This window comes from Periplaneta americana, chromosome 14, assembly GCF_040183065.1.
Source record: "Periplaneta americana isolate PAMFEO1 chromosome 14, P.americana_PAMFEO1_priV1, whole genome shotgun sequence".
In the NCBI taxonomy this organism is placed as follows: Eukaryota; Metazoa; Arthropoda; class Insecta; order Blattodea; family Blattidae; genus Periplaneta; species Periplaneta americana.
In genome coordinates, this window is record NC_091130.1 from 345,904 (window position 1) to 358,222 (window position 12,319).

General features: G+C 37.4%; 1 protein-coding gene across 4 annotated transcripts in view; it reads left to right on the plus strand.

Annotated features, from left to right (window-relative positions):
• LOC138713040 (uncharacterized) overlaps positions 1 to 12,319 on the plus strand; it is a 106,320-nt gene that overhangs the window by 11,504 nt on the left and 82,497 nt on the right. For all 4 annotated transcript variants that reach the window (XM_069844751.1, XM_069844752.1, XM_069844754.1 and 1 more), the window contains exons 2-4: positions 181 to 550; positions 6,405 to 6,775; positions 6,861 to 7,027. In XM_069844751.1, coding sequence (XP_069700852.1) covers positions 321 to 550; positions 6,405 to 6,775; positions 6,861 to 7,027 — 768 coding nt within the window. In that variant the 5' untranslated portion in view covers positions 181 to 320. The remainder of the gene's footprint in view (positions 1 to 180; positions 551 to 6,404; positions 6,776 to 6,860; positions 7,028 to 12,319) is intronic.

Sequence of the window (12,319 nt, forward strand, 5' to 3'; positions counted from 1 at the left end):
TGATCAGTACATGAATTGTTTGATGTTATTTATTACCAGATAATCTCGATATTTTGTAGTCATCGTGTAAGTTCCTCCTTGATAAAGGGGAAATTACGCGGGTAAATAATTGTAGGTTTTGCAGCAAATCTGATCGAATTTCCATTTGATTTGTTAATGAGATGTTTCCTTTAATTGCAGATACAGTGCATACTCATTCACTGGTGACAGATGCTAAGCACTACTTCAAGTGAAGAAAGTGTGAACATTACTTTATTCTATTTATAAATTTTAAATTCAGATGTGATTTGGTGATTTTTGCAATAAACTTGCTATGTAAAATGTCGCAATATTACCAAGTGGTGAATGGGCCCACCACTTCGATGTCAGTTGAAGAGTTGCAACAAATCTGCCCAAACTTGCGTGTGGATGGTGGCAATATCCAATATATCATCAACCAGGATGACGCAACCGGCATCCAGTATCAGCACCAGAATCATCAGTTGATAGGGATCGACCAGCAGACTGGAACTGCGATCCAGCTGAGTGGTTACCAGCATCATCAGCAGCAGTAAGTTACACGTCAAACCTTGTATTTAGAAAGGAATATTGCCTGTGTTGTCTATTCTACTTACAGATGAGTTTCGTTAAAAAGTATGCATACCTCTTGTGTATGCTTCCTATCACCAAATCGTATCATCAGAATCTCATTTTTCTCCTTTTCTGTTAAGAATATCATTTTTCATGTTGATTTCATCCATAAAATTGTTTTCAAAATACAGGGACCAGCAGAATATATCAACAATAAAATTCTTACCATAGTATGTGCCATTTAAAAATTGTTGTCAATACATCATAACTCGCATAATAGTCGCAAATATTTTGCTTAGATAAAAATATTCATTTCTAAATACAAGATTTGACTTGTGTGAGGCTTTTTCCCAAAATCCTCTCATTATATGTTACTTCTGAAACACTTTGTAGGCCTCTATATAGTGTTACTAGTGACGCCATAAACCATAAATGCGTTATTTTTTTAATTTATGAAAATGTTTTGTGTATTTGTTATGTTTTGAGACAGAGAATCCAAAAATAAAAAAATAAATGCACAGTGTAATTAAAAACAGACTTCTTGGCACATCCTTTATGAAATGTCTTCGAAATATTTTTCGTCCTGTATAACTTTGTGTATAGGGTTTCTTCATACATTAAAAACAGTGTTGCATACTTTTTGCCGACTATGTTCGTTTAGGTATGTCCTTTTCTCATATCTTATACTCAGGAAGGGAGCAGATAATGCTTGAAACTTGTTCTTTCTAGAAGAATTGCTACTGTATACTGTACTGGGCCATTAGAATGAAAAAAGAAACTGGGTATTGCTTGGAATTAGTTAATGAAGAATTCTTTTCAGTGCCACTCTTTTTTCCTTGTCATGCTTGCACAAGAATACTATAAAAACCTCATGCATGTGTTCTCAAAAATCCTTGGAATGGGAATGTGGTAATCTATACCAGTTTGTAGGATATGAAGAGTATGAGCTACTCTACCGAGAACAGTATCGCAGACTACTAGATAAGGTTCTAGGTTGATATCTCCGTACCCCCAATTCTCTAAATTATTTTTTTATTAAAAATGTTTAAACTTTTTTTATATATGTTTAAAAGAAGTGTGTCAGTACAGCCTAATGGTAATAATGCATATAGTTCATTTTACGAGAAATGCTTGTGTTATGAGCCAAGCAGCTGTAAAATTGTGTGCTATGCAAGTGATGTGTCCTGTACAAAATCCCGGATTCCAACATATCTTGATTCAGTTGTGTTTGTGGTGTACACATATTTTGTGAAAAGATGATTTGTACTATTGAACAACGAATTTATTTAGTGGAGTATTATGTAAGGAAAAATAATTATAGGAAATGAATTCTTACATTTGTACGCAGATTTCCCAATTCAACAATTCCTACACTGTCTTGCATTTCGAAGCTAATGAAAAAGTGGTGTACAACAGATTCAGTTTGTGACAAGCCTAGGGAGCGTAAACAACATGTTTTAGCTGCAGAAAAAGTTGAAGATGTTAAAGAGCAATTAGAATTATGTCCAAAGAAATCTCTTCGTTGCATAGCTCAAGAAACAAACATATCCTGTGGGTCAGCTCACAACGCAACCAAGTTAATTAAATTCCGACTGTATAAAATAAGGTTTGTGCAAGAAATCAAGCAGATTTTACCCCTAAAATACGGTTCTGCAATTTGTTTCTTGAAAATGTTTACAATGAACACCTTGATCCACAGCTAATGTTTGTGAGTGATGTGACATGGTTGTATCTCAATGATCATGTGCGATATTGGAGTGATGAAAATCCGCATATTGTACAGCAAGTCCCGTTGATGTGTGGTTAGTGCGAGACAAATAATCGGGCCAATATTTTATAACACAACTGAGAATACAATATTGCCTCCATTTTTCAGGCAGCTTACAGACAAAAAACAATACTGTTATTTTCAACAGGACAACAACCCCACACACTGCCAAATATTCAATGGACACCATAAAGGAAGTTTTCAAAGACCAGATAATAAGCAGAGGTTTTTGGCCCCCTAGATCTCCTAATCTCAATTACTGTGATTTTTATCTTTGGGGAAACTTAAGCGCAAAGTGTATAAAAATAATCTCCATACTTTAGAACAACTGAAGGACGCAATATGACAGGACATGACAAAAATTATTCAAGTTGAACTGCAGGATGTGTCCCATAATACACGTAACAGATGTAAGGCGTGTCTCACTGCAGAAGGAGGTCATTTTCAGCAGCAATTGATATTCATATTTGAAATCTAGCGGCAGCAACACCACACAGTATGCTCGCGAGTGATGCTATTGTCACACAGTGAATGTGTGCTGTGTAAAATGAACTATCTGCATCCATACCTTGTAAGCCGCATTGTCTCATTACAATATTGCTTCTTCATCTTATGACATCACCTTCTTGCTGCTTGCACAATCTACAAAGTAAAAGAGCCCCACAGTTTGTAGATGTTTCCTGAAATGACCATGTCTGGTTGTTAACTCAGTCCCTCTCATTAGTTTTTTTATGTTCATTGCAAGACAGACTTTGTGAGAACTTTGTTGGGGCCTTAATCAAGAGTTTTGCCTAAGATTGACGAGATATTTTGCCCAGCTTTTCTGATGTTCTCTTCTAATCCATAGTTTTGATTTTGATTTGCTAATGCTGCAGGCTGATTCAGGAGCTTGTTCCTTTCTTGTCTACTTTTTCATTCTCTTCGGTACTCTGATGGCTCGAGTCAGGTAGCTTGATTGTCCAAGAGGATGAGAATACGCTTACCTTTGTATCACTCTTCGAGCACAGGTTAGGATTGCAAATACCTCTGTCTGGAAGACAGTACAATATCTACCTGGACATATACTGTATACTATTCCAGATTGGACCTCTGTGAACCGGGAAGTTGACTCTGGCCTGTCTTCTTGACCAAACTGTTTGTGCCTTGAAAGCAATATTCTGTTTTCATGAGATCTGGTCTCTTTTCTGAATGAGGATATGTGATAGGCTGCTGGTCTAGCCTCAGCTTAGGATTTTAGTGCTATTGTGGACTGTGATACCTTTGGCCGCCATTCCAAAGCCCCATAGGTTAGTTGTGGCCTGATGACCGTGACATATCTGTGCCTCTAAGCCCCAGGAATTCCCAACTAAGGATCTGCAGGTGACGGTTTTGCTTTTCAGGTAATGTTCTTAATGTGGGCATTCCAGGGTGATCCCAAAATAATTGAGATTCTGAAATCCCTACATTAGAACCTGCAGTACTTAAGTATTTGAATGCACTTAAGTATCTTTGTCTTGTAAATGGAACAAAACTGTTTTTGAGCGATTAACCTTAAGCCCTTCCCTCATGCACCAGTTGCTAATTTCTTTCAGTCCATTATTCATGATGCCTGTGAGAGTATACGGTCTATGTCATTTGCATAGTCTTGCAAACAGTATCATCCTTGAGTGGCAGCAGTTTCCAAGAAGTTTTGCCTGGCTATGCCTGTGCGTAGTAGGAGGTATTGTCAAATGCTCCTTCAGTGTTTAAGAATGTTGCTACTGCAATTGGTGTCCTCAGTTACGTCTACAAGATTGTGTAACAGTTCTTGCTGACTTCAACAACACTCTTAGACTGGTAAGTCTAAATGCCTTCATACTGCATAGTCTGAACAGCCATACTTAGGAATTGATGTTCTGATTCTTTCTCTAGCAAGGCAGGTGATTTATGTGGGCTGAATTTATTTACTGTCCATTTTATGTTTGATATTGTGAAAACATATTTTGCTAGTCTCCAGTCCTCTGAAGCTGCCCTTGGTCAAGGGTTTTCTTCATTATGAGTGGAGCTTCTACTTATTATGTTTTCACTACATTTACAGCCAGAGAAATGCACCTTAAAATAATATTAATTGTATAACCCGAGTCACGTAAAGTGAAGTGGGTAGGCATTACATATTAATTGTACTTGTGTATTCTCCACTGGGTTGGTTTGGGTTTATTGTTGTTTCTCTCTCCAGGCAGCTTATTTCCTGACAGAAGTTCTTTTGGCTTTACATATAGCTTTGTTACAATCTGTAAGGGCTTCATAAAATATCCCCCAGTTTCCATTCCCTTTTGGTTTATTGTAAAATCGTCTTACCATGCCTTTTTTGTCCTCGATGTGTTTAGATCTGGATTGTAAAGGACAGTTTTCTGACAACTGTCAAGGATCACATCTTGCTGTCCTTGATGTGTTTAGATCTGGATTGTGAAGGACAGTTTTCTGATAACTGCCAAGGATCACATCTTGCTGTCCTTGATGTGTTTAGATCTGGATTGTGAAGGACAGTTTTCTGATAACTGCCAAGGATAACATCTTGCTGTCCTTGATGTGTTTAGATCTGGATTGTGAAGGACAGTTTTCTGGTAACTGCCAAGGACCACATCTTGCTGTCCTTGATGTGTTTAGATCTGGATTGTGAAGGACAGTTTTCTGGTAACTGTCAAGGATCACATCTTGCTGTCCTTGATGTGTTTAGATCTGGATTGTGAAGGACAGTTTTGGTGATAACTGCCAAGGATCACATCTTGCTGTCCTTGATGTGTTTAGATCTGGATTGTGAAGGACAGTTTTCTGATAACTGCCAAGGATCACATCTTGCTGTCCTTGATGTGTTTAGATCTGGATTGTGAAGGACAGTTTTCTGATAACTGTCAAGGATCACATCTTGCTGTCCTGTGTTTAGATCTGGATTGTGAAGGACAGTTTTCTGACAACTGTCAAGGATCACATCTTGCTGTCCTGTGTTTAGATCTGGATTGTGAAGGACAGTTTTCTGATAACTGTCAAGGATCACATCTTGCTGTCCTGTGTTTAGATCTGGATTGTGAAGGACAGTTTTCTGATAACTGTCAAGGATCACATCTTGCTGTCCTGTGTTTAGATCTGGATTGTGAAGGACAGTTTTCTGATAACTGTCAAGGATTACATCTTGCTGTCCTGTTTAGATCTGGATTGTGAAGGACAGTTTTCTGATAACTGTCAAGGATTACATCTTGCTGTCCTGTTTAGATCTGGATTGTGAAGGACAGTTTTCTGATAACTGTCAAGGATTACATCTTGCTGTCCTGTTTAGATCTGGATTGTGAAGGACAGTTTTCTGACAACTGTCAAGGATCACATCTTGCTGTCCTGTGTTTAGATCTGGATTGTGAAGGACAGTTTTCTGATAACTGTCAAGGATCACATCTTGCTGTCCTGTGTTTAGATCTTGATTGTGAAGGACAGTTTTCTGACAACTGTCAAGGAACACATCTTGCTGTCCTGTCAATGTGCTCACTCTTTATAGTTGTCTTATGGGAGAGCGACCATTCAGTTTTTCTTGGATTTGTGAAAGATTGGTTTCTCCATGTACATGTATATAGTTATATAGCGTGTTCTGTAGTGAAGGTAAGGTCAATAACTTTCCTTCTGATCCTGTTGGCTTGTTACCAACATGTAAAATATATAGATTATTACCGAGCAGGAAGGTTAATAAAGACTCACCTCTTGTATTGGTATCCTTGCTGCCTCAGGTTTCATGATGAGAGTTGAATCACAACCAACAAGCAGCTCTAGTTCTCTTGTTGGAAGTTCACTCAAACTGAGAAGTTTAGCCATTTCACTGTAGTTGAAGCATGGCCTTATCATCTTGTGCAGGCTATGTGGGTGGCAACACGTGGAATTCTTACAGAGTAGACACATTTTCGTCCATAGCACATCCAAGATTATGCTTCAACCACCATGAAATGGTTCCTATACAAATTAGTTATTCCAGTAAATATACATTGATGTGTACAGTTTGCAAAATGAAATATTCGGAAAACTCAATTTTCAAGAATCGCAGTGTAAAATAAGGGTTTTCCATCAGGGGCGTGTACGTGCTTGAGGCTGCTGACCACAATACTCAAACTTCACTTGAAGCACAACAGCAGGAGCAGCTTCAGCACCAAGTTCAGGTGCAGCAGGTTCAGCAGGTGCAACAAGTGCAGCAACCAGTCCAACAGGTGCAACAGGTTCAGCAAGTGCAACAAGTTCAGCAGGTTCAGCAAGTGCAACAAGTTCAGCAAGTGCAACAAGTTCAACAGGTTCAGCAAGTGCAACAAGTTCAACAGACTCAGCAAACTCAAGTACAAGTTCCTGCCTCACATTTCCACCATCACCATCACCAGCAGGCGCAGAGTTACTACAACATGAGTCCCAGTGTGCACATGGCACAGCGGCAGAACATGCAGGTTGCAGGTGGGTACTGTCCAAAAGAGAGTTGAGGCTTCCACTACTTGCACACGCAGATTAACTTAACATCATATATTTTGCTGTGTTGCAGTTGAGAACAATATTGCAAACCAGCATGCACAGCATGTTGGATATCAAAACTCCAAAGTTCCAGTTCGATATAGAATACCACAAGTATTGGAGCAGCAGCAACAGCAGTTGTTGAGTCAGCTTGTTCGAGGGTCAAACAACATGGTGACTTTGTCAGATGGACGAAAGGTGAGGTTGACATGGACTGGAAGTATTGTAATGCTACAAATTTTGGATTTCAAGAAATACACTTTTTTTTGGCGTGTAACCTTCCAAGTCAAACTGTGCAGTTAATATTACCGCTCATTACCTGAGGATGGTTGGTTGGTTTTCAATACTGAACATATGATATCTGCTTTCAGTTAGTATCAAATATATGTAGGTACATAAACATAGATGGCTGTGAACCAGTGTTATTCCTTAATCTTATTTTTCTGCTCTTTTCTACCAAAGCCATCTACAATATTGTTATCGTGATGACGTCTGTTGCAGATTAATGACAGTTAAATATAGAATATTCTTATTGGTCTAAATTTAATATTTTACATCCAGTAAATCTATTGCACGATTCTGACTACAACAGATGAGCAACGTGACTGGAATTTCCTTGTTACACATGAAGATGTCAATATTGACCCACAGCTCAGCAAGTTCTGGTTCTCCAGAGAATCACTGAAAATCACTGTTTAATAATGTTGCAAAATTGCAAATCTAGTCTTTCAGGTAATGCTCCCTGTAAAGCAGATTTGAATAATTTCAAGGGAAAAATTGTTCCGGGGCTGGGTATCGATCCCGGGACCTCTGGTTGAACGTACCAGCGCTCTTACCCGGGTAGCTCAGTTGGTAAGAGCGCTGGTACGTTCAACCAGAACAATTTTTCCCTTGAAATTATTCATGTTGCAAAATTGTCTTACCACTTCTTCCATACAGCAATCTCCTTATCAATACTATGCTTATATCCAACCCAGTCTGATGCAGCAGTAGCATTGCTATTGCCTCTCTCACGATTTTTTCTACTTTTGTCAGTCTGATAATATTGCTCAGACAAGTTCAATGTCTGGTGGCATCCTAGTGACATGGCTATATAATTTCAATTTTGAGTATCTTCTGTTATTCTAAACTTTTAATTTAACTAGAATAAGTTAATCAAGTTTCCTCATGTCAGCTCTTTAAAAAGTGTATTATTGTTCCTTAGCCAGTCATTTCAGTCTTCACTGCACACTTGATTGCGTTGTCGATTACGCTATTCGAACAGTTCCTTGTATCCACTTCTCGAAGTTTTCAGAGTTCATGTGCCTGTAATAGCTTCTTAATCACAGACAAATAACATTAGAAGACCTCCAACTCATTGTATATGTTCGAGAAACAATTGAAATTAATAAGCAAATGGTGGCCCAATCGGTATTGCAGGTATCCATTATACCAAAACAATTATTATTAGTGGTATTTTTCATATTACTTCTCAAAGGAGCATGTAATGATTAACCAACAATATGGTCTAAGATATGCATTTGAATATAATGGTTGAATATTAAATTGAACCATTGAGAACACATTGCTCAGCTACTGATCTGTTCACAACTCCCTGCATCTGTTATTAGATTCAAATGTAAGAGCATCACCGAACAGCTCAACAAAAGTGGCTGATATTACTGCTTTGTATCCAAGTGATATTTTAAATCTGCTATGCAAAAGAGACTTTTATAGTTTAATAATAACAATGTTATAAAACTGGCAAATGCTGTAAATCATGGCATTCATAATATTTGTTTAAAATTGTTAGATTGGCAACACTTTCCCATCATTCCCATTGGAACACAGCTAGTAATTCTCCAGCCCCATTGCGGCAAGCTATGAGTATATAGCTGGCATCGTAACAGTTGAGCCCTGCTCTTCACTTTCAAGTGGGGCTGGTCAGTGAGTGCTGCATATGTGTACATCGAATATAATGTGTCTGTTCTTGTGATGCTTCTCTGCTTTCTGCCTTGATTAACATGAGTGCACATAAGTTGGTCTGTTATGTGGGCTGCCTTCCTACCCATAGGATCACACTTTTAAGTACTATGTGGCTTCAGTATGCTCCGTAGTCACCTGTCATTCCACAACATATTACCAAGATAGATATAAAACAAAGACTACTGCGAGTAAAATAGTAAACCCCTAGATAAGACCATAAGAAACTGAAAGAATGAATAGTACAGCTTTTGAACTGATAACCAAGCAACCAATCAGTCCTGTCCCTTGCTCTCTCTCCTATACCTCCTTGTCTAATGGAAGCCATACTTGGGATTTCCCTGCCTAAACATTCATCCCTCAGCTGAGGCAAGTACAGAATCTATTCTGAAATCACTTTTTGATGATTTACGCAATTTTTAGATATAATACAGCAAAAGTAACAATTTCCTCATGCCATTCCTTCCCACTAAAGTTGCTGTAGTCATACATATCGACGAACCAGTGCAATCTGAACTTTAAAACATCGTGTTGCTGAGAAAAATCCAGTTAACAACACTGTAATTGATATCCTATATGAAATACCATTAACAGAATTTGGAGTAATTTGATTATTCACAAATACAGGTTACTCAAAACTTCAAATTTTGAGTTCCCCCTTTGAACTGAACCGTTGATATATGTTGTTTGTTGTCACATGTAATGCGGGAAGACAATGAATGGGTGATGTGATAAAAATTAGTGTTCTGTCCTTAGTGCTGGCCAGTATGCTCCCAAGTATTTGATTTTGAGATGGTAGAAAACTGAAGACTGTTCTCTGCAAAGGGGAGAAGGACTGAAGCAACTTATGTTGTCTGACATTTTTAAATGTCTCTGACGAAAATATTTCCTAGTCCACAGTCTTAGTCTTCGTAATGCAAGACTGGGGTTTAGAAGTGCAATGTGATTATCCTATTCTTTTAAATATAAGGTGTTGTTGTTTTCTAATGCCAGGCATTTGACAATAAAGTCATTTGACCTCTTGCACTCCAATATTTTTCAAAGATATTATCATGACCAGCCACTGAAGCACAGATTTTGAGGTGTTCCGAATCCATTTCTTGGTTTGAGTTGCACAATGGACAGTTAGGGGACTGATATATTCCAATTCTATGCAGGTGTTTGGCCAAACAATCATGGCCTGTTGCCAATCTAAGTACTAAATATAAGTAAATCCCAGTTTCCTGACCTTAAGACAGAAAGTTGGAATTCAAGAACAGCTCAGAATCACATTGACAGACTTGTATAAAAAAATCCAAAATATAAAAACCAAATAAAATTTAAAAATATGCTTAAACGAACAGGAATCAATCCAATCATTTTCAAGGAATGGGGGGTAAAAATAGCTGGACCTTATGGATGGGGAAACTAAATTTCATCGTATATATTTCACTGATTCAAATAATTACCCTCTACTCATATCTCTAGAAACTACAGTGAGTCCCAGCAAATGTTTCCAGTATTTCTGCTACCATATCTGCTTGCATCCATGAACTCATGGCACTTCGGACTAAAATTTACATACTGTGTTACATTAATAACATTTGGCATTTACCCTCCATACAGTAGCTGCTGGAAGTATTGCCCGTCATGTGTGATAATTCACATGGCATCATTCACAGAACCTGTTTCATTGAACATATTCACTAAATTTAGTATTGTTTTTCTATGAACTGGGCGGCCAGGAAATTTGCGTCTAAAGTTTCCCTTATTCTGCCACACTATTTATTTTTCAGTATGTATGGTATTTGGCTCTGAATATGTAACCATTGCAAATAATAAACTGCACTTACTTTAGCTGATTCACTAGAGATAATTCTTCTTTCATTGCTTTTTGTTAAGTGTCCATGATTCACACCCGTAAGGGCCTATTTAGACAGTCATTTTTATTTTCAGTTCACGCCAAATGATCGTGTAAACGTAAGAAATAAAGGACTGACGTGGCTTGAGGTGCAGTGTGATGTGTGAGGATCATTCCATGAAGCCTCATGCCTGCCACAGTGAACATGCAGCATAGATGTGCGTGTGAATTATCATAATAATAATAATGCAGATAAAAATAGATGTGATGTGTTGGTAGAGAAAGTTAAAGAAATCGACCCTCTTCATCTACAGCAGACGGCAATTTACATACTTCTCCAGTCTGAATAATGATCAGAGTTATTCATTTCCAGCTCTCTAATAGCAAACCTGAGCATTTACTTTGCAGAATTTGTTACTACATGTTTATGCTACCATAAATACCAGAATTCATGTTACCACAGTTGTGGAGTTTCAATAAAGTTACTTTCATGAAGTCCTTGAGTACTTTAATTAGGGCATGGCAAGTTTCAGAAATAACAAGAAAGACGTTGGACACAGAAATTGCAGTTGAATAATTCAGATCAGCTATTTACACCATGTAGTGGCGCTCAGATGTTCATGAATAGAGACAGGCAAAATATTCTAAACCATTCCTGCTAGCAGTATGGAAGCAAGGATTTTGACTATTCATGATATATAGAATGCATTCATATTGTATAACATTTTGGTACAGTTTTAATATTTCAAAAATCTTTTTTTTTCTTCATATTTTGCACTATTAATATTTCTACAACTATGGTACCAATGAACCAGATGTTATAAGGAGACAATAGAGATGTTTTCCCGGAAACCCTTGAAAAAGCCAAACCACCCATTCCACAGCATTCTGGAATTGCCAAGGACAAGTGAAATATCCAAATTCCGCTTCAGCATCAAAGAGTTTGAGAAGCCAAAATAAAGTGGTTCTATTCCACCTGTTTCAAATCCAGTGAAGCTCTTTTCAATGTAGCAATGTTTACATATAGATGTAAATTAATGTTTTTAATGGGCTTGAACCATCAGTTTTCCTGTCTATTTAATTTTTGCTCTTTTTGCAACTTCATTAATTTTTTTATAGTACAACACAATATTAAGTGAAAGAAGGTGTAGTCTTTTGCCAAAAATATAGGAAAGTTACTTGTGTTGTGTTATAACTGTGTATAAGAATTGTATTTTGTGTTTTTTGTTCTCTTCAGTGTAAAAAAAAATCGAGTTACCTTGTATTCTGGTGAGGATCCGATGATGTTGAAAAACTGTTTAATAAAATTTTGGAGATTTATTTAATATTGTATTAAATATAGACAAAGCTATTACCGTAATCTCTAAAGACTTACTTTGAAAAATAATGACATAATTCTGTTACAAGCAAATATATTGTAGCATTTATTTCATACTTTCATATTTGCAAAATAAATTTCATATTTCGGTAAAAGTTCTTTCATATTGTGCCGAGGTGATTGCTATGATCTTTTTTGTAAGCTCAGTCCAGTAGCAAGGTGCCATCCCAGAAAGTCGACAGACACATTTTGTCATGCCTATAATCTATAATGACGATGTCTGATTAGTGTAATAGTAATATGTATGCAGTGGAGAGGGAAAGGAACTGATCACCCTACCCCAGTATATCCTGACTTAGTTGCCTCATGA